Source organism: Hemiscyllium ocellatum, chromosome 36 (assembly GCF_020745735.1).
Source record: "Hemiscyllium ocellatum isolate sHemOce1 chromosome 36, sHemOce1.pat.X.cur, whole genome shotgun sequence".
NCBI classification, from domain to species: Eukaryota; Metazoa; Chordata; class Chondrichthyes; order Orectolobiformes; family Hemiscylliidae; genus Hemiscyllium; species Hemiscyllium ocellatum.
This window is the reverse complement of record NC_083436.1, coordinates 16,412,772-16,435,997: the sequence shown is the minus strand read 5'-3', so window position 1 is coordinate 16,435,997 and position 23,226 is coordinate 16,412,772. Positions and strand designations below refer to the sequence as shown.

Sequence of the window (23,226 nt, the reverse complement as noted above, 5' to 3'; positions counted from 1 at the left end):
TTATGGATGCAAAAATTCTGTGGAGTCATTCAAATGACAGATGCATGCTGTGGTGGGTGGGAAACCCACAACTTCAGCCCACAAGAAGGCTAAATTAGTGGATTTACCTTATCTTCGTGATATTGGCCGCTGTAGTCCTTTAACGCGTTTCTTTTATCATACTCATGCCACATAACTGTTAGTGTACATCCAACACATTGACCACTTGAGATTGGAGAAGGCAGCTAACCCTTATCCTCTCAAGCGCAATTAGGAACGAGCAATAAATGTTGTCCTGCACATAACAATAGGAATTATTACACTTGCTTTGGTAATTTCACTAAAATTCAAGCAAGGTGAACACTGTCAATGGCGATAATGATGGCAATCATATTCTGAGAACACCATTTTCATCTTTCCGTTAAATGGTATCAAAATAGGTAATGCCTTTAAAACCAGATATTGGCAATCACCCCTGATAAATGACACCTGATAGTTTAATTGTAGCGTCACAGACATGAAAGATTAAAGTATATATCATGTTGGTGATGATATTATATGAGCTGAACAGATACATTCAACCGCCCTATTCCCAAAAAACTTCACTGGCAGCACAATGGCCAACGCTGTCTGAGGCATCCTCAAATTCGCCTGAGTCGGAAGGAATTTGTTGAAACTGGGTATCATCCTTGGAGATGACACCACCGAAATTTTAAGATGTATCTTTCTTTTGAAAAAAAAAGTAATAGTTTCCCTCACTTCCTCTCATAAGCCTTCACACAGACGGTGAGGGCACTTCATCGGCCGACTAAGATGAAGCAGTGCAGGGTCTTAAGTGGCGCTGTCGCATTGACGTTTCTGACGGAGTTGGCCGGGGTTGTGTGTTTTGCTGAACCGGCCTTGGCTGATCGGGTCATTGATGTGAACGCGGTGACAGTGACTGGAGTGCGAGACGAGGAGGTGGAAGCGTGAGAAATAAGGCGGATGGAGCATTTGGAACATTGTGTAGAAGTCTGAGCGCCAGGCCGGCGGCGGCCATGGTTGCCTTGGGTAAGTTGTGACACAGCATTCCTTTCTGGATCAGTGAGACACCGATGACTCGAGTCACGGTTGTTTCTGGCCTCCACATAATGACTTGCAACATTTTCACTTACGATGTTGTTTCCTTTCTGTCAGCGTTTTCATGTTTGTTGTACCATTTGATTTCTCCTTTCATATTACAACTGACTCCGTTTAAAACCAAATGGCAATTGGTAGCGACCGGGGTGGCCAAAATACTGTGTTATGGTGTGGAAGTAGATGTCGGCTAAATCGCTGAGACTTGGAGAAGTTTTTGTTCTTTTTAACACTGGAACAGCAATCTGATTTATCTAAAACTGCAGAGTTTTATTTTGTTCGTTTGGCATTAATTTAGTAGATCGAATTTGAATCCATGTTTCGAACAACATTTCCTCCAATCTGACCATTAATATTTATGGTTCTTTATCTAACTCGTCCCGTACAAAGAGAATCAGTTTGGGTTAACTAATATAAACGTTAACAGTTATGTGGGGTCTTTACTAATAAGGAATTTGCTATTAGAAGTAATGGTGATGGTTTCAATTGAAGCAGAATTAAAATACTGCCGATGCTGGAAGTCCGAAACAGGAAGTCCTGAAAATACTCAGATCAGGCAGCATCTTTGTAGAGAGTAACAGAGTTAACTTTCAAGTCGATGACATTTGATTAGAATTTAATGTAATTGCTACCACTAAAGGTGAGTGTTGGTAATATTTGACACGTACTATGTTAGACTGTAACAAGTTAACTGCAAGTTAATGTACAGATTTCAGTGAAACTTGGTACAAGGAAGAACTGATTATTTTTGTCAAAGATGTGAATCCATTCATTTAACATGGAGTGAATTGACTTATTCTTTTTGATTGTTATGGAATATTTAATTTGGAATGTTGTGGGTTGTTTTAAGCTGCTCTGGAGTTTATTGTTAATGAGGACAGTGTTTGAAGCAGGTTGTTGGATGTGGCCTGAAGTCTCCTCCAGTAAGATGGAAACCCTTAAGTAAAGAAGTTTTTTTTCAGTGTTGTATTTATTGACTATCAACCAGGCAGGGAGAAGCCTTGAGAAAGAGCAGGATAATTGTAATATCATTGCATTTAACACAGCATGGTGAGAATATGCACTCTACTGTGTAGATATGTTTTTAGTCTGGTTCGCTTTGAATCACTGGTAGTTAAATATAAATCTTTTGTTCTGTAAAAACCTGATTATATTTTAATGTACATTTTCTTTTAATATCTGTGTGGTCAGTGTCAAACTAGGAATTCAGTGACATGTTTAATAGGGAACATGGTTTTTTGGAAAATAAACATTGATGGTAAACCTTATTTATCTTTCCAAGGCAATGACCGATGGTTGCTACAGATCCACTTTGCACAAGCAATCTCTTGGTACTTTCCCTAAACAAATATTTTCATGTATGATCTTTGGCATGTTCATAGGCATCTGATGTTGTGCAGAATTACATTTAAACTCAAATTTATCCTTGTTTAAATTCCACCTACACTCCTTGCAGCTTTTCTTTTGATCATAAGTAGAAAGGAGCCATTCTAGTGGGTGGCACGGTGGCACAGTGGTTAGCACTGTTGCCTCACAGCGCCAAGAACCCGTGTTCAATTCCCACCTCAGGCAACTGTCTGTATGGAGTTTGCACATTCTCGCCGTGTCTGTGTGGTTTTCTTCCGGGTGCTCCAGTTTCTTCCCACAGTCCAAAAATGTGCAGGTTAGGTGAATTGGCAGTGCTAAATTGCCCGTAGTGTTAGGTGAAGGGGTAAATGTAGGGAAATGGATCTGGGTGGGTTGCTCTTCAGAGGGTCGGTGTGGACTTGTTGGGCTGAAGATCCTGTTTCCACACTGTAAGTAATCTAATCTAATTTTTAAGTTAACTTCTTTCCTTCTTCTTTAGAAATTATTATTCTTGTGTCCCACCACTACCCAGCTGAGGTTTATTCATCAGTGAGACAGTATAGTCCTGCTATGATGAAATCAGTATGATGTTAAACTAAGCAAAGCACCCCTCGGATTTGTTTAATCCTTCTAGGTCACTTCAGATCACAACAGTTAGTAATTTCACAATGCAAATTCTTTTATTTTGTGTGACTTTGCAGCTGAGTAAATTTTCATAACTTTTTGGATGTGGAATCACGTGTTCGTGATTTTTTTTTGCTGCGTGTTCTCAGCAAATGTTCGCATGCTTCCAAGAACGTGTTATCTATCCTAACTTGCCACAAACAGTTCAGTTACCTAAAGGAAATTAATACAACTCACATTGATAGAGTGACATTTATAAAGTAATCAAAAACTGGTCAGAGTTGTAGCTTTTAAGGGCTGCTTTAAAAGATAAGGAAGCAGAGAGCAGAATAATAATTCAGTCCTGTTGGAATTATGCTTCAGTGGAAAACATGCATAATGCTCAAATGCAATAGTAGAAAATCAAAATTTTGAGTCCAATATAACTCTTCTTCAGAACCGATGCTGCTCGACCTGAGTTAATCAGGACTTTCTGTTTTTATCTGTTTCTAAAGTATACTTGAAAAATGCTACCTATACCATTTCATGGTGACGTGTAATTGGCTTTTTGGGTAATATACACATTTCTTGTGATGGAATATGAAGATGTCAGCCTTTTAAAGTTTGGACCTGATCAACTTTACTTAAAGTCTGTTTTTAATTTCTCTAGAAACCAGCTTAGTAGAAGTGCAGAAACACCAGAGGACAGGGGCAGATTGGGAGGGAGGGAGGACAATTTCCATAACTCTTCTACAATTGTTTTGGTTTTTGAAAATAAGTTGTCAAATGTAATTAGGATTGTATTATTTGCCTTTTGACTTTTTGTTTTTCTTTTTCTCTGTTAGGCTCTGTTCATTACTATACCACAGTGTTACATAGGAGGTAATCAATGATGGATAAAATTCTGGAAGCCCTCGTCACCTCTTCACATCCCCTACCAGTGAAGAAGGGAATTGTGAAGAAAGTGGTAGATGCAGCCGAGAACTCAGTTGACCGGGAGCAATGCAAGGCAATGTTTGATCTGACAACACGATTAATTTTAATTGGGGAGGATAATTTCCAGAAACAAGTGGGTCATCAGGTACTTGATGCCTATGCCAGGTACCATCGTTGTGAATTTGAGGAATTCTTCAACAAGGGATTTATTCTAAATCTTCTGCAACAAGGTTATGGATCACTAGATAAGAAAGATATTGCCATCATTGACTATGTCCACATGGGACTAAAACTTATTATGAGCTGCCCTTCTGTGCTTGAAATCTTTGGCTGCATGCACACTGAGATCCTGCGACTAGTTTGTGAAAGACCAGAACCTTTGCTGTGTGCTAGGTTGAGTGAGTTGTTGTCTGACTTTGTACATTGCATCCCAAAAGGTAAATCAGCAGTACTGTTTTGCCAGCAGCTAGTAAGGACTATAAGTCAGTTCCAATGCAGTGCAACACAGGAAGAAGAGATCCGTGGATTTATTTCTCAGGTGAACAAAGTAAGCAATTTGTTGCAAAGCATTTGGAAAGCTGAGCCTGGTGCACTTCTGCCTTCTCTACAAGAGGTATTTGTGATTATCTCAGCTACAGGTAAGGAACACAACCGGGAATAAAGTTTTTAAAAAAAGAAAAATGGTTATTTGTTTAGACTTTCTCAAGCATTTAATTTTCAAATGTTTGTGCCTTTTCCCCTTTCTTCTATTTGCCTTAATAGATGAAAATTGTTGTGAGGTATTATAATAGTTCTTTTGTGTCAGTAAACTAATCTGGCGGGGCGCTGCTCCCTGTCTGTTGTTCCCTCTACTGGACTCAAGTAAGCGGAACTTGTCAGATATAAAGAAATTCAAAAATTATTAAATATCTGTTATTTGTAAGTTCCTTTGCCTTTAAGAATGATTAGCAATAATATTTAGAGCTAAGAGTCTACCTGTCTATTTAATTATCAAATTGAGTCTACTTTTCAATTTTTTCCTTCATCTGTAGATCAGTTATTGAATGCTCTCTTTGAAATCAAGTTGATATCCAATTCTTCATTGGGTTGTTCCAACAAACCAAATAAAAGAGTCCTTCCACCTCTTGTTTTACAGATTCTTTATTTGAACCATCTATTGCCCTAGCAAGCCTCGTTCAGCACATCCCATTACAGATGATTACAGTTCTCATTCGAAGCCTGATCACAGATCAAAATGTTAAGGATGCCAGCATGACTTGTGCACTCTGCAGGTAGTCACTGATCTTTCATTTATGAAACACCTCACATTCTCCAGATGTGTCAAAACACCTCTGAGCTGTTGAATTGTTTGCTGACTTAGCAGTTCCTCATATGTGGGTAAATTTGGCTGTTTCCTTGTGCAGATACTGTTTTAAAACCCGTAGTGATGATTAATAATCAAGGAGGAGAAAAATTAAATTTATTAGAAGATCTTTTTTGAAATTTCCCCTGTGTATAAATAGTGGGTGCAGATGTGATGTGAGTTTGTTATAGAACAAACAGTCACATCAGAGTGAAATCTGGAAGCTTGTTGGCCAAGTGAAGCAAGGTGGAAATGTGTATTTGTTTCTTTTTAAGAAAAATAAATTAGATGCTGTCAACTCAAATTTTCAAAACTCCGAAGACTTTATAATAGATAAGGATACCAAAAAAATGGAACAATGTCATTTCTTGAGACACAGGGAAACTGTGATATTATTGAATGGCTGAGGAGCTAAATTAGATTCAGACTTTGAAGAATCCTTGCATTGAGAGAGCATGAGGCTAATACAGCACATGCTTATGAAGGAGTTGAAATTCTACTCCTTTTTCCAATAATGTGAAGCTAGCTTTCAGAGATATCTTCAAACAATGGATGATGAGGAAGGAGAAAAGAGAGGTGAAGATGCTTCTTGCATGGAGCCTCGGTAACTGAAGGGATAGGAGCTACACATGATTGAATGGAGAGTGGATGCAGCCATGTGGGAATGCTGGAAGAGATATGGGGATGGGGAAGGTTCTTGAGGTAAGTGACAGAAGCACAATCATGAAAGTATTGAAACAGTGTGAGAATATCAGAAATTTAACTTCATAATATTGTCAATTTAATATTCAGTCACTGAGTGTGATTTTGGTCTTTGCTGTGGCAGAGCCTGATTTGAAGACATTCAACCATTCACCTGGGGGTACAATGGGCAGTGTCTATCAAGTTAGTGCCTACGTGTTATTCTCCTATGAGGCGTGTCTCATCATCACGATTTGGCTGTAATGCAATTGGTGAATTGGGGAACGGTATGTTTAAAATGCAAACTCCCATTGACTATAACACAATTCCACCCCTGTTACCTTTGGTCCACTCTAGGTGTTTACTTCAGGGTTAGCAAAAGAGTTTGGACGGCGGGGCAAATGTTTTTCTAATCTTAATGTTAATGTTTTTGAAGACGTTTTTAGAAATTATTGCAAAAGAAAACAATTGGATTTCAAGCTTCTCCTCATTCTGGACAATGCATCAGGCCACCCTCCCATCATTCTGAGCTTTCTGAAAACATCAAAGTGCTATTTCTACCTCCAACACAACATCTCGCATTCAACCCATGGACTAGGATGCAGTAGCAGCTTTTAAAGCTTATTATTTAAGGCGCACATTCAGGAAGCTGATTGCAGTTACTGAGGGGGATAATGAGGACAGTGTTCTTCAATATTGGAAGATCTTTAATAATGCTATTGACATCCATTGTGGAGGCCAGGGATAATATCAGTAAGGACTGCTTGCATGCGAGTTGGTGGAAGCTTCTCCCAGATTTTCTCCATAATTTTAAAGGCACTGAACTGTCAGAGGAGCTTCTGGCAATCGAAGGACATTATGTTGCTCTTGCAAAACAAGTTGCAATTGAAGAAGTGGAGACTGATCTCCAACAACTTGTTACTGCACCAAAAATTGAAATTCAAGATGAAGGCTTTGAAGTCCAGGATGTAGCACCATGAGAACTGTCCACTTCTCTTTTGTCTTCTATCCTGAGGGAAGTTGAGAAGCAGTTTTTTTTTTAGATTACTTGCAGTGTGGAAATAGGCTCTTCGGCCCAACAAGTCCACACCGACCCTCTGAAGAGCAACCCATTCCCCTACATTTACCTCTTCACCTAACACTACGGGCAATTTAGCATGGCCAATTCACCTAACCTGCACATCTTTGGACTGTGGGAGGAAACCAGAGCACCTGGAGGAAACCCACGCAGACACTGAGAATGTGCAAACTCCACACAGACCACAGCAGCCACCGTGCCGCTCTCCGAAGGTAATGACTACAATGCAGAATGCAGCAGGATAGCAGTTCATTGCATCAAGTCTTACCTGGCATCCTATGAACAGTTTCTTCATGAAAGATGGCCAAGCAGCAAAAACTAGATGCCTTTTATAAGCTAAAGCCCAAGAAACAGTCTGAGTACAATGAACCATAGCCATCCAATTCTGGACTAAACATTTCCTTTTGTCATAACCCTGTGTCAGAACTGCACCTGAAAGTAATGATGATGCTGATGATGATGACCCTCAGCCTCTATGTTAATACATTACTGTAATTCATCAAACTCAGAAACCCCTTGGTGTTAAATTTATTCTTTCACTAAAATATTTACTTAGGCTGTGCTGTCATTTGTGATAGGCTAACTACTATTTTTGTTTTAATTTTTGGTGGGTCACCCCTACCTCTGTTTTTCCCGTGGGCCAACTTATTTCTTTAGTGTGATTTTCCAAAACATGAGGTTGCACGAGAATTTAATTACCGCATTTATAGCAGAACAGCCTGTATTTGCTAAAAAGTAGAATGAAATTAATACTTTTCATGTTGTACTCACAAAGATTGACCCACAGGGAAAAGAAACAAAAAAACCAATTTATATAGCTTAAGAGGTTGGCATTGTTTGGCATGGAGTCACAGCTTGAATTGTGAATTACCCTAGTTAACTGATTAAATTCGAACTAGGCAGGTTGACTCTAATCGGTCAGAGCATTGGGATGCAGCAGGAATTGTGTGCCTCTGTAGCCCTTCAATCAGTGAAAAATGTGTAGTCTGTGGACTTGCAAATTATCAGGCCCTCTGGTGTGAATAAACTTTTGCATATACAATGAATTATGCTGTTAACTCTTTAGTAATGTTTAAATTCTGTACTGCTAAGAAATTATTTTCATATTTGAGACAAATTTATAACTGACCAAGCTAGGCATATAAATAAGATTGACAGATTTATAGGAAACTTAAGCAATGTATTGAATTTTTCCAAAAATGTGAGAAGCATTTACCAATGTTCATTTCCAAATGTGGTATTTATTTCCCCCAATTCTATCTGCCTCTTTTTAAGGAATCCATTTATGTGTGCAGAGTTATATGTCTTGTCTATTGTGTGAATGTGTATCTGTGATTATGGAGATAGAGCTGAAAATGTGTTGCTGGAAAAGCGCAGCAGGTCAGGCAGCATCCAAGGAACAGGAAATTCAATGTTTCGGGCATAAGCCCTTCTTATGCCCGAAATGTCAAATTTCCTATTCCTTGGATGCTGCCTGACCTGCTGCGCTTTTCCAGCAACACATTTTTCAGCTCTGATACTCCAGCATCTGCAGACCTCTCTTTCTCCTCGAAGATTTATGGAGATAGGATCTCTTCAGTGTGGGAGGAGGCCATTCAGCCCATCAAGTCTACATTGATCGTCCAAAGAACATTCCACTCAGACCTACCCCATACCCTATCCCGTAGCCCTGCATATCACAAAGCTAATCCACCTACCCTCCACATTCCTGGACACTATGGACAATCTTCATCACAATGAAAAGAAATATCTTTACTTTCAAGCTGATTTATACCCCAGAATATTTGGTACTGATGTAAAAAGCTTTTGATCTTCCTCCTACAAATAATTCCTATCTTGATGATTACAAATCAAGATGGTGTCATGGTTAGAAACCATGGATAGGGTCTAAGTATCACAAAAATTGCTGTGTAGAGAAGGCAGAATTAATGTTTTGGGTCAAGTGACCCTTCGGAACTAACAGTACATCAGAAACCAGTTCTAAAGAAGGGTTACTGAACCTGAACAATTGATTCTGCTTTCTCTCCACAGATGCTGCCATTACCTGCTGAGTTTCTGCAGCAATTCCTTTTTTTTTGTTTCAGATTTCCATGATCTGTAGTTCTTTGTTTGTCTTAGGATCTAACTCTTACTGGTTTTATGCTTTTGTGTCCTTTTTTAGAATGATTGACTGGCTGTCCTGGCCTTTAGCTCATCATGTCGAAACCTGGGTGATTGCACTACTCAAAGGATTGGCTTCAGTCCAGAAGTTCACTATCCTTATAGATGTCACTCTGCTTAAAATTGAACAGGTAAGTTGGGTGATAAACCAAGTGTACCCATCCCTTTATAGACCATAGGACATGAAAATTTATATTTCCAGTGTGAGTATATGAATGCTAATGCAAAAGTGTTCATTATATTTAACATTCCATTTGAATGTTACAAAGATAAATTTTGTATAAGCGTTTATGTGAACACATATCACATTTTTAATATTACTATCAGCTGCTTCTGAAGAAATTGCAGGCAGATGCATACACTGCTGACTGGTGGATAGGGCTTTGGGGAGTCAGGAGGTGAGTTACTGGCTGCAGTATTCCTATGCTCTGACCAAGGTGTTGCCAATGTGTTTATGTGGTGAGTCCAGTTGAGCTTCAGGCCATTGGTAACCCTAAGGATGTCAGGGGTCTGGAGCTCCTTGATACCACACTCGATTGATGTCAAGGGCTATCACTCTCACCTCCCCATTGGAAATAATGAATCTTGAAGTTTAAAGACTGCATTGTATCACTCCAGAGGAAACTGCCTTTGTGAAATATCAGTATTAGGAACATCTTTTGGTGTTTGAAATTACTTGTTCTGCTAATTACGGATAAGTAGCATGGTATCAGCATTTAAAGTAATACATAAATCTGTACAGTAGTGAGAAAAAAGGCACTCTGTTGCATTAATAAGATTTCAGCAAAGCAAAATGCTGAACATTGAAACCGAGCAATTGAACTTTGTTTTTACTGATAGGAAGAAAGGAGTTTTCCCATGCTGCTCAGTGAATTAAAATATTTTATAATCAGCATGATTTCAAACAATCATGAACCTGCACTGCAAGCAAGTAAGCATGATAATAGCTGCAGGAATATATCAGCTGTATTATTGTGCCTGGAAAGGATACTTTTTATCTCTTATCCTTTTTATTCTTGCACTTGCTTGTTTGCTCCAAGGTCAAAATTTATTGTACTTTTGTGCTGTTTGCTCCATGCCTGCAGCTGCTATATAAATGGAATAAATTGTCTTGTATTCCTGAAATGCTGCTTTTATTTACCATTCGGTGAGCTTGTAAATATATTTACAGAAGTCTTTGTAGATTTCAGAATCAGAACTTGCAGTCAGAATAGCTTCAGGGTAATTGGATTTAACCAAAATTGCAGATGCTTTTGCATTTTTCTTTAATGTCCAACAGTGCATCCGGTCAACAAAAGAATTGCACTAATTAAGAGATTGAGTTCCCATTTGTAAATAAGTGTAACACTGATAAATTTATATTTGTAAGTGGGGCCTGTGAGTGCAGTGCAGGGAAGGGAGGCACACTGGCCAGTCTCTGGTACTGAGATTCAATCTTTGGTGAGTACTGAGGTGGCAGATGTCCTTAAAACTGTGTTGCAGACCCTTTCCCTGGCCTTCGTATTCTGAATCATTGAGAAGAAAATTGATTGAGGTCTTTTCTCTTGGTTGCTATCAGTATTATATTCTGAAAGTACAAACGTGAATGTAGGTGAGAGCTGGTCAAAAGATATGAACACTTAAAATGCAAACTTTCATGTGGGTAATGACCCACGTTTTGGTACTGATGTACCAAAAGCTGATTTATGTCCAGTGGATCCAAACAACAGGTCAAGCCTTTCTGTAGTGTGACTGGAGTAAATAAATTAGTGGGAAAATTGTTATTTCATGACTAGTTATTGGTGAATCTATTTTCTGTGCCAGGTATTTCATCGTCTTTGGTATCCTATTGTGCGACCTGGTGCTTTAACAGTTCTTTCCCACATGCTGCTCAGTTTTCAGCATTCTCCAGAAGCCTTTCACTTAGTAAGTAATCCTACTTATTTAGAAAGCCAAACTTATTAGGTGTTAATTCTGGTTCATACCTTTTACTTTCTGTGTAATTCTACTTAGCTTAAAAATATTTTTCAAGTAAATTTGCAGGAGCAATAAGTTTAAAAATAAACAAGTCAAAAGAAAAATATTACAGTAGCTGGCTTTGTTATGAACTCTAACTATTCGTGTCTATTTTATGTTGATTTGTTAATGAACTAGATGCCAATAGTAAAATCAAACATGAGAATCTGGATCTTGGTCCATTTACATTAAGAACATTTGAGAAAACACAATAGAAGATTTGTACTGTTGAAGGTTTAGTCCTGTTAAGCAATTGACAGACTAAATGTAAATTAGATATATTCAAGCTCGGTGGAGCGAGTACAGTGAATGGAATATGAAGCAGAAATTGATTGTTTCATTATCTGGGTAATAGCTTCATTGAAACAAAGTTTGTTTTTTAAAAGTTCTGGGAGATATGACCAAGAACAGTAGAGTCTGGAGACCAAATGTTAAGATTCTGCAGTGAGCTCTCAAAGAATAAAGCGCAAAGAAAATTTACAGCCCCTTCGGCCCTCCAAGCCTGAGTCGATCCAAATGTACTGTCTAAATCTGTCAGTCAATTCCTAAGCATTTGTATCCCACTGCTCCCCACCTTCTCGTGCATCTGTCCAGACGCATCTTAAATGAATCTACCGTGCCTGCCTCTACCATGTCTGCTGGCAACGTGTTCCAAACGCCCACCACTCTCTGTGTGAAGTACTTGCCGCGTGTATCCTCCTTAAACTTTCTACCTCTCACCTTGAAAGCATGACCCCTCATTATTGAAACCTTCACCCTGGGAAAAAGCTTGTCTCTATCCATCCTGTCTATACCCTTCATGATTTTGTAAACCTCAATCAGGTCCCCCCTCAATCTAGTTTTTCTAGTTAAAATAAACCTAACCTACTCAACCTCTCTTCATAGCTAGCACCTTCCATACCAGGCAACATCCTCGTAAACCTTCTCTGCACCCTCTCCAAAGCGTCCACATCCTTTTGGTAATGTAGCGACCAGAACTGTACACCGTATTCAAAATGTGGCCGAACCAATGTCTTGTACAATTTTAATGTGACTGGCCGGCTCTTATACTCAATATCCCGTCCAATAAAGACAAGCATACCATATGCTTTCTTGACCACTCTGTCCACCTGTGCACAACCTTCATGGACCTGCACTCCCAGATCTCTCTGCCCATCAACTTTTCCCAAGGCTCTTCATTGTATAATTCACTCTAGAATTAGACATTTGTCTGGATTGAAAGCCATCTGCCACTTTTCCGCCCAACTCTCCAGTCCATCTATGTCTTCCTGTATTCTCTGACAGTCCCTTATGCTTTCTGCTACTCCACCAATTTTTGTGTCATCTGCAAAGATGCTGATCATACCAACAGTGCCCTCTTCTAGATCATTTATGTATATTACAAACAAACAGTGGCCCCAATACTGACCCCTGTGGAACACCACTGGTCACAGCTCAGATTGTTAACATGTGCTAAGTTCTGGTTATCCACACTACGAAAGAAAAATACCATCTGAATTTGGGAGACATTTGAGATGCAGTTGGATATTAGAGTGTGAGGTGAAGAGTGACTCCACATGTATAGGAGGTGAGCATTCATGAAGATTTAGACAGTCAAGTTCAACAGTCTCGAAGTTAAGATAGATGGTTAGCAAGAACTTTTTGGAACTATGCAAAAAATTAAATTGACATCGGAACAGTTTATCAAGAACTTTTCCTCACGCTAATCAGTATAAGATTAAAAGACCTAAAATTAGTAAGAAGGAAACTTAAAATTAGTTTGAAGGAGGACTTTATTCAGTGGTGTGTACTTTTGGAATAATCTGCCTTGTCATTGAAACAAAAATTAGGCAGCAAAATAAGATTGGGTGCTGTAATTGAAATTCTAAGATGAGCTTTGATCAACTTGAACGGCCTAGTAACCATATGACATCCTTGATTTTATTTAAACTTGCTTTTTTATTATGCTCTTCAAAAATGTACTGGACAAAATTATAAAACGTAGACAGATCATAGAAAAACATAACTGGTTCAGAAGCATTTGTAAAGAGAAAGAATTGGCTTAACATTGTCATTTGTCTGAACTACAGGATGATTTAAATTTGAACATGTAAAAACAATTTTCTTTTTCCCTGAAATTTGCTCCATTTTAAATAATAATTTAAATAAAACGTGTATGAATGTTCCTTGTTGTTTTATTTTAGAATGCCTAAAAGCACATGACATGCTAAGATTATTATTTTTGAGTACAAGTGAGTAATTTGTAGGTAAGCACAGCAATCATGCTGCAACTAGCATTACTCAAACAGGCAGAGTTAAATAATTATGAATAAATTATTCCATATTTACAATCAATCAATTATTTCATATTTACACCCTGTTAATGAAATTACATTCCAAATTGAAGAAAAACAAGTTCCAATCTTGCATTTAATGCAAGTTTGAATAGGTGATGTTCTTTTCCAAATCTATTAAATCACTGTAAAGAAAAAGCATCTGAGTTAATCATTAGAAACAAGAAATTTCAACATTGATACGTCTTTGTCCTTGTCAGCGTACTAAAGTCTTTGTTTGGGACTCATGTTTAATGTGATTCTCCACATCAGCTCCTTCCTGTGTTTAAAAATTGGGTTTATTGCAGGTAATGACAGGCCTGGTTGAGTACGACAGAGTATAACCTAGGTAAAAACACTGGAGCCAAAGTGGCTGCAACATTAAAGTCCAGAAGCTCAGAGAAAACCAAGGTTAGCATGAAAACTGTTGATTGATGCATGATGATAAGCTTGTGACTTATGAGTAGTCATTCAGGACTTTGACAATCCACCTAAGATGACAAATGGATGACTGGATCACCTGACAAGAAGGTTTACTGGATTTTCGAGCAGCAGTGGTAAAGTCACGGTAAATTCGAAAATGGTAATCCTGCCTATGTATGAGCCAGTTGTTTGGGAGTTGCATTTCCAACCTACAACAGGATGAAAATTGGAATTGGAAGTCAGCGTCAGAAAGCTTTCAGAAGAGATATTATCAGATCCAGGGTACATAGAAAATCTACCTGGAGCATTGTCCTGATGGCAAGCAAGATGTTGTGGTGTTAGAAATAACAAATTTAAGCTATTAGAAGGAAAATAATAAACACACATCTCAATTTGACAACAATTGATTACCAGGATAATCAAGAGAAATGTTGTATTTTCACATATGATGACATTTTACATGTGATATTCCATAATCTCTCCACAGATTGTTCCTCATATTATAAAACTAGTTCAGTTCTTGAAAGATGAAGATTCACCTACCAGTAAAATCTTCCTCATGCAGTTGACTGAGTTGGTACATTGTATGATGTATCAGTATTCTGGGTTCCCTGATCTCTACGAACCTATCATTGAAGCCATTAAGGTAAGAATCTGAGAGCTAATAACGGGAAACATTTCTGCTTGAATTTTAACAGATGCTATGATCCATATTCTCTTTCCAGCTAAAAGATCAGTGGGGAGCCAACCCACCCACCTGACTCCACCGTTTATTTAGTAACTGCTCCAGGTAAAACTTCTGTCCCGAAGTAGGGGCATTTCTACCTCAAGGTACCTGTTGACTAATCTAATTGGCCAGCAGTTCTGTAATCCTTTCAGAACCAGTTGGAGCACAGGCAGTTCCCCCATGCCAAAATGCCCAACAAGCTCAGGGTTGGGAGTCTTGGAGAAGGGTTAAAGATGATGAGATAGTATTCGAGAGACTGGAGAGCGTGTTAAAGTGAGTATGAGCTTTGTAACATATGTCCTGATATGTCCCACATGAAGGTTGTCCATTTTCCCCTTCCCCAGTTTGCCAAACACCAGTCTATGCAGCCAATGCTGCTGGACATCCTATTTGAGTCATTCCCCCACCATAGGTAAAAATGCCAGTAGCAGTAAGATGTGTCCCTTAATGGGTCACTAAGGGCGATTTAAGGTCTTCATTAGACCCAAAAGTGAATCATCTATGCCTCGCCCATTCAGTTTGAAGGTTCAAACGTATCAAAGAATGACAGCTGGAACACCATCCTGATACCATTAGGTCACAACCAAATCAATCAGCGGCTTCGTGGAAGGTAATGGAAATTAATTTTAATTGTCCCAGTCCTTATCCATTCTAGTTTGTGGTGAGATTGGCCAAAATGAAAATCCAAGAATCATATTTCACTTTTAACCTCTATTCACTGCACATGATGTTATAATGCAATTCATATCATCACTACATGTTTATAAAAAAAATGCTTTTCAGACCTATGATACAAAAATATATCTACATGCATTACTCATTTAAGTTGTACAGCACCTGAACTAAAGCAAATGGTAAAACATGTACAGGTCAACATGTGGGAAAGCAAGATAGGTGAATGTTTTGAGCCAGAACACACTGAATTGTTAAGCTTCCTTTCACTTCAAATGTTGACTGACCTTCACCAGGAAATTCCAATACTTTCTGCGTCCTCCTTAAAATCCTTCTTTACTCAGCTTTTTTGCCATCCTATGCTTTGCCTGGATTGGATTTGGAAGTTAATGACAATTGCACCAATATTTAACACTGAAAAAGTGGAAATGCTGAAAGTTCTTTTGATGGTAAATTGATTTTATTGTCTCAATTTCAAGGAGCTATGAACCTGCACTCCAAGGACTCTTTGTTCAACAACACTCCCTAGGACCTTACCACCAAGTGTGTAAGTCCTGCTAAGATTTGCTTTCCCAAAGTACAGCACCTTACATTTATCTAAATTAAACTCCACCTGCCACTCTTCAACCCATTGGCCCATTTGATCAAATTCCTGTTGTAATCTGATGTCAACTTCCTCGCTGTCCGCTACACCTCCAATTTTGGTGTCATCTGCAAACTTACTAACTTTACATCTTATGCTCACATCCAAACATTGATATAAATGACAAAAAGTAGAGGACCCAGTGCTGATCCTTGTGGCAGTCCACTGGTCACAGGTCTCCAGTCTGGTAAAACAAAAACCTCCACTATCTCCCTCTGTCTTCTATCTTTTGAGCCAGTTCTGTATCCAAATGGCTAGTTCTCCCTGTGTTCCATGAGATCTCACCTTGCCTACCAGTCTCCCATGGGGAACCTTGTTGAACGCCTTTCTGAAGTCCATATACACCACATCCATGGCTCTGCCCTCCTCAAGCCTCTGTTACTTTTTCAAAAAACTCAATTAAGTTTGTGAGACATGATTTCCCACGGACGATGCCATGTTGACTATTCCTAATCAGTCTTTGCCTTCCAAATACATGTAAATCCTGTCCCTCAGGATTCCCTCCAACAACTTGTCCATCACTGAGGTCAGGCTCACCAATCTATAGTTCTCTAGCTTGTCCTTACCACTTTTCTTTGGCTAATGTGGTACCATTACTTATCTCCAGTCTTCTGGTACCTCACCTGTGCCACAATACAAATCTCTCAGCAACGGTCCCAGCAATCACTTCCCTAGCTTCCCACAGAGTTCTAGGGTACACCAGGCCTGTGACCGGTGGAGTGCCACAAGGATCGATGCTGGGTCCACTACTTTTTGTCATTTATATAAATGGTTTGGATATGAGCATGAGAGGTATAGTTAGTAAGTTTGCAGATGACACCAAAAGTGGAGGTGTAGTGGACAGCAAAGAAGGTTACCTCCGATTACAACAGGATCTTGATCGGATGGGCCAATGGGCTGAGAAATGACAGGTGGAATTTAATGTAGATAAATGGGAAAGCAAATCTTAGCAGGACTAAGGGACTAATATATTGGCAGGGGGATTTGCTAAGCTGCTCGGGAAGATTTAAAGTAGTAAGGTGAAGGGTGGGATCCAGGGAGACAGTGAAGAAAGACATCAATCTGAGACTGGTACAGTTGAGAACAGAAGTGAGTCAAACAGTCAGGGCAGGCAGGGACAAAGCAGAGAACAAGGTAGGACTGACTAAATTAAACTGCATTTACTTCAATGCAAGAGGCCTAAGAGGAAAGGCAGATGAACGCATGGCATGTTTCGAAGCATGGGACTGGGATATCATAGCAATTACAGGCACATAGCTTAGGGATGGATAGGACTGGCATCTTAATGTTCCAGGATACAATGCTACAGGAAGGACAGAAAGGGAGGCAAGAGAGATGGGGAAGTGGTGTTTTTGATAAGGGATAGCATTAGTGCTGTACTGATGGAGGATATTCCCGGAAATACATGCAGGAAAGTTATTTGGGTGGAACTGAGAAATAGGAAAGGGGTGATCACTTTATTGGGATTGTATTATTGACCCTCTAATAGTCAGAGAGATATTGAGAAACAAATTTGTAAGGACATTTCAGTTATTTCTAAGAATAATAGGGTGGTTATGGTAGGGGATTTTAACTTTCGAAACATCGACTGGGACTGCCATTGTGTTAAGGGTTTAGATGGAGAGGAATTTGTTAAGTGTGTTAAAGAAAATTTTCTGAATCAGTATGTATATGTACCTATTAGAGAAAATGCAAAACTTGACCTACTCTTGGGAAATAAGGCAGGGCAGGTGACTGAGGTGTCAATGGGGGAGCACTTTGGGGCCAGCAACCATAATTCAATTAGTTTTAAAATAGTGATGGAAAAGGATAGACCAGATCTAAAAGTTGAAGTCCTAAGTTGGAGAAAGGCCAATTTTGACGGTATTAGGCAAGAACTTTTGAAAACTGATTGGGGGCAGATGTTTGCAGGTAAAGGGATGGCTGGCAAATGGGAAGCTTTCAGAAATGAGTTAACGAGAATCCAGAGAAAGTATATTCCTGTTAGGGTGAAAGGCGAGGCTGGTAGGTGTAGGGAATGCTGGATGACCAAAGAAATTGAGTGTTTGGTTAAGAAAAAGAAGGAAGTATATGTCAGGTATAGACAGATGGAGTGAATCCTTTGAGTATAAAGGCAGTAGGAGTATACTTAAGAGAGAAATCAGGAGGGCAAAAAGGGGACTGAGATAGCTTTGGCAAATAGAGTGAAGGAGAATCCAAAGGGTTTTTACAAATCCATTAAGGACAAAAGGGCAACTAGACAGAGAATAGGGCCCCTCAAAGATCAGCAAGGCAGATTTGTGTGGAACTGCAGGAGATAGGGGAGGTACTAAATGTGTATTTAGCATCGGTATTTACTGTGAAAAAGGACCTGGAAGATATAGAATGTATGGAAATAGATGGGGACATCTTGAAAAATGTCCATATTACAGAGGAGGGAGTGCTGGATGTCTTGAAACGCATAAAAGTGGATAAATCCCCAGAACCTGATCAGGTGTACCGTAGAACTCTGTAGGAAGCTAAGGAAGTGATTGCTGGGCCCCTTGTTGAGATATTTGTATCATCGATAGTCACAGGTGAGGTGCCGGAAGACTGGAGGTTGTCTAACGTGGTGCCACTGTTTAAGAAGGGTGGTAAGGCCAAGCCAGGGAACTATCGACCAGTGAGTCTGATGTCGGTGATGGGCAAGTTGTTGGAGGGAATCCTGAGGGACAGGATGTACATGTATTTGGAAAGGCAAGGACTGATTAGGGATAGTCAACATGACTTTATGCATGGGAAATCATGTCTCACAAACTTGATTGAGTTTTTTGAAGAAGTAACAAAGAGGATTGATGAGGACAGAGTGGTAGATGTGATATATATGGACTACAGTAAGTCGTTCGACAAGGTACCCCATGGGAGACTGGTTTGACTCCAAAACGAGGTGAGATCTCATGGAATATAGGGAGAACTAGCCATTTTGATACAGAACTAGCTCAAAGGTAGAAGACAGAGGGTGGTGGGGGAGGGTTATTTTTCAGAGTGGAGGCCTGTGACCAGTGGAGTGCCACAAGGATTAGTGCTGAGTCCACTACTTTTCGTCATTTATATAAATGACTTGGATATGAGCATAAGCGGTATAGTTAGTAAGTTTGCAGTTGACGCCAAAATTGGAGGTGTAGTGAACAGCGAAGAAGGTTACCTCAGATTATAACAGGATCTTGATCACATGGGCCAATGGGCTGAGAATTGGCAGGTGGAGTTTAATTTAGTTAAATGCGAGGTGCTGCATTTTGGGAAATCAAATCTTAGCAGGACATACACTTAATGGTAAGGTCCTGGAAATGTTGCTGAGCAAAGAGACCTGAGAGTGTGGTTTCATGGCTCCTTGAAAGTGGAGTCGCAGGTAGATAGGATAGTGAAGAAGACACTTGGTATGTTTTCCTTTATTGGTCAGAGTATTGAGTACAGGAATTGGGAGGTCATGTTGCGGCTGTACAGGACATTGGTTAGACCACTGTTGGGGTGTGCATGCAAGTTCTGGTCTCCTTTCTATCGGAAAGATGTTGTGAAACTTGAAGGGGTTTGGAAGGGATTTGCGGGGATCTTGCCAGGACTGGGGGATTTCAGCTATGGGAAGAGGTTGAACGGGCTGGGGTTGTTTTCCCTGGAACGTCGGAGGCTGAGGAGTGACCTTGCGGAGGTTTGTAGAATCATGAGGGGCGCAGATGTAATAGATAGACAGGGTCTTTTTCCTGGGTGGGGGAGTCCCGAACAACAGGGCATGGGTTTGGGGTGAGAGGAGAGGGATATATGGGATACCTGGGGGGCAGCTTTTTCTCGCAGGAAGTGGAACGTGTGTGGGATGTACTGCAGGGGGTTGTGGTGGAGGCTGGTCCAATTGCAACATTTAAAAGGATCTGGATGGGTATATGAATGGGAAGGGTTTGGAGGGATGTGGGCCGGATGCTAGCAGGTGGGACTAATTGGTTAGGACATCTGGTTGGCATGGACGAGTTGGACCGAAGGATCTGTTTCCATGCTGTACATCCCTATGACTATGACTTAATGGTAAGGTCTTGAGGAGTGTTGCTGAACAGAGAGATCTTGGAATGCAGGTTCATAGTTCCTTGAAAGTAGAGTCGCAGGTAGATAGGATAGTGAAGAAGGCGTTTGGTATGCTTTCCTTTATTGGTCAGAGCATTGAGTATAGGAGCTGGGAGGTCATGTTGCGGCTGTGCAGGACGTTGGTTCGGCCGCTTTTGGAATATTGTGTGCAATTCTGTTCTCTTTCCCATCGAAAGGATGTTATGAAACTTGAAAGGGTTCAGAAAAGATTGACAAGGATATTGCCAGATTGGAGGATTTGAGCTATAGGGAGAGATTGAATAGGCTGGGGCTGTTTCCCTGGAGCGTCGAAATCTGAGGGATGACCTCATAGAGGTTGATAAAATCATGAGGGGCATGGATAGGATAAATAGACAGTCTTTTCCCTGGCGTCGGGGAGTCCAGAACTAGAGGGCATAGGCTTAGGGTGAGAGTGGAAAGAACTAAAAGGGACCTAAGGGGTAACTTTTTCACGCAGCAGGTGATGTATGTGTGGAATGAGCTGCCAGAGGAAGTGATGGAGGTTGGTACAATTATAACATTTAAAAGGCATCTATCTGGATGGGTGTATGGATAGAAAGGGTTTAGAGGGATATGCCAAGTGCTGGCAAATGTGATTAGATTAGGTTGGGATATCTGGTTGGCATGGACGAGTTAGACCGAAAAGTCTGTTTCTGTGCTGTTTCTCAGGGCCCAAGCTGGTCCTAGTGTTTTTGTAGAGAATTCAAACATTGTGCTATTTATGTAAATTAAGCTGTGAAAGTAAGACAAAGACTTGGGCTTAAGAAAAGCACTTGGACTTTAGGTTGGTTGTTCTGAGTTCATAAACACTATGTAAGTAAAACCCTATCAGATGTTCTCACATTGGGAATTTAGAACATGTATCTATCATTCAAAAAAATCTTGCAACCAATAGTGCTTTTCAGTTCTGTCATATTTTACTCGTGCCAGCAATGGATGCCCTTATCTAAAAAAAATGTTAACAGCTAAACGGGAGTGATTCCATAAATAATTTTATAGGATGAGAGTACAACTGGCAATCCAAACATTTATTGCTTATCCCTAATTGTCCTTCCTTTCTTGAATTGCTGATTAATGCGTTAGTGCAGCTGAAGTGCATTCTCCGTTTCGAGGGCGCTTAAGAAAAATCCCACTGGCTTGAATCTGGAGCTAAATGTAAGGGTTACAGATTTCCTTTTGTAAAGGACATTAGCGAACCAGATGGATTTTCATGATAATCATGGTTATCATCATGAATACTAAATGTTTATTCCAGATTTTATTTAATTAAACTAATTTAAATTTCCCTGTTGTTGTGATGGCACGTCTCTGGATCATTATGTTCAGTCCTCTGAATTGTTAGTTCAGTAACATAACCACTACTCTACCACATCTGTCTTTACCTGAGATGTTCTTCAGGATGGCAAATTTACACTGTTACAGCATGTGGGACTAAGTACAACTGCTTTTTTCAAGTCAGCACTGGTACCCTTAACTGAATGACTACCTCCTGTGATGTGAATTTGTATGATTTGAGGATTTTACTTCTCTTTTGATCCTATTTAGTCGCTAAAGAGAATGTTTGGCTGGGTTTGGTGCCCATGCAGCTCTTGTTTTCTAGCTGTTTTGATATTGGATTTTCTTTTAATTAATCCACACCTGACATTTCCCTCATTACACTCTGTCCCTTCAAAGGTAAACTGCTAATGTGTTGGCATATCCTTTTGAACCTCCATAATAAATCTTGCCATACCTCCACAAGTTGTGATGAGTTGCCTTTAAATGGCCACACTCTTTCAAACTGAATAAAAATCAAAATTTGCATTACCTCTACCTCCACTATGTCAACCACATACCTGTATACAGGTAGAGCTGCACCAGGACCGATAAGGAATTATTCAAATCCTCTGACATAAAGAAAATATGTACAATCTGTTCGTTGCTGTATAGACTAGCTTTACATGAGTTCCTTGTCATTTTGATCTGAAGTTTGCTGATCAATTCTAATTATAGTAAAGATGCCACTGATGCACTAATCATTCCCCAACTAACTGTCAGAAAATAAAGCAAGAAATATTCCACATTATTATGAATAAATTTAATTGTGCTGGAAATATCTTTCAAACTTATTTTTATAGGAAAAAAGTGCTCAGGGACTAAGTTTTTCTTTCTTTACTCAGTGCTGTTAATCTCCTCCTAAGTGGCTGTCACTGACAGTCTACAACCTTGTTACCAGTTTAGCTTGCTCATTTTCATTCGTACATTCCTGTTGGCATTGTCATTAGTTTATTTGTGTTTATCTGTCGCTCAACTATCAGTGTTTTTCTGAATTCTGTGGTTTTTGTTACCATACAGTAAATTGAGGTTGTATATAAATTGATAGATAACAAAATATAAATTGGTGTTTATAGGATTTGCCAAAACCTTCCGAAGAAAAAATGAAGATGACTCTTAATCAAAGTGCCTGGACATCGCACTCAAATTCTTTGGCATCTTGTTTATCGAGGCTTTCAGGAAAATCTGAAACTGGGAAAACTGGGTTAATAAACCTGGGCAATACGTGCTATATGAACAGTGTCATTCAAGCATTATTTATGGCTACGGAGTAAGTGATGGAATTTGCTTCAATGTTACTGAGGAACAAAGGTTTCAATACTTAACTATACTAAGTTCAACCTAATTGTAAATGTATAAACAAGTGGACTCAAATGTGGAGATTCAATACCCAATTATATTGTTATTTTTGCACAGTGCAAAATTATTTTTGGTGTGTACTCCTATTTAATGTGGCAAAATTATGAGAGTAATTTAGAACGCCCACTTGCAAGAGTCTACATAGAATACATTCATGATAGATCGATTCCTGTTGGGTGCAGTGTTTTGAAAATCATTCAGACAGACTATGCCATGTTAGATATCTTTAGAAGCCTTTCTGTGATTTTCAATAATAGAGGTAAGGAGATTGTTTCAGCTTTCACACTTCTCTAATTATAAGAATAACTTAATGTGCAGAACTCATTAGTTGCTGAATTCAGCCTGACTTTAAAGGGCAATAGCATAATTGTAGTGTTACTGGGCTAGTAACAGAGCCCCAGATGAATGTTCCTGAATCTTGAGTTCAGATCCTATCATTGCAGCTGGGAG

At 39.5% G+C, this 23,226-nt stretch overlaps 1 protein-coding gene across 2 annotated transcripts in view; it reads left to right on the top strand.

Annotated features, from left to right (window-relative positions):
- Nucleotides 1–845: 845 nt before the first annotated feature.
- The window catches only part of usp38 (ubiquitin specific peptidase 38), a 35,117-nt gene continuing 12,736 nt past the window's right edge, over nt 846–23,226 (top strand). The window contains exons 1-7 of one of the 2 annotated variants that reach the window (XM_060851715.1): nt 846–1,029; nt 3,891–4,619; nt 5,117–5,252; nt 9,244–9,373; nt 11,046–11,147; nt 14,460–14,618; nt 22,494–22,687. In XM_060851715.1, the coding sequence (XP_060707698.1) occupies nt 3,935–4,619; nt 5,117–5,252; nt 9,244–9,373; nt 11,046–11,147; nt 14,460–14,618; nt 22,494–22,687 (1,406 nt within the window). In that variant the 5' untranslated portion in view covers nt 846–1,029; nt 3,891–3,934. Of the gene's footprint in view, nt 1,030–3,890; nt 4,620–5,116; nt 5,253–9,243; nt 9,374–11,045; nt 11,148–13,873; nt 13,961–14,459; nt 14,619–22,493; nt 22,688–23,226 lie in introns of those variants that run through there. The other variant, XM_060851716.1, reaches the window with a different exon arrangement.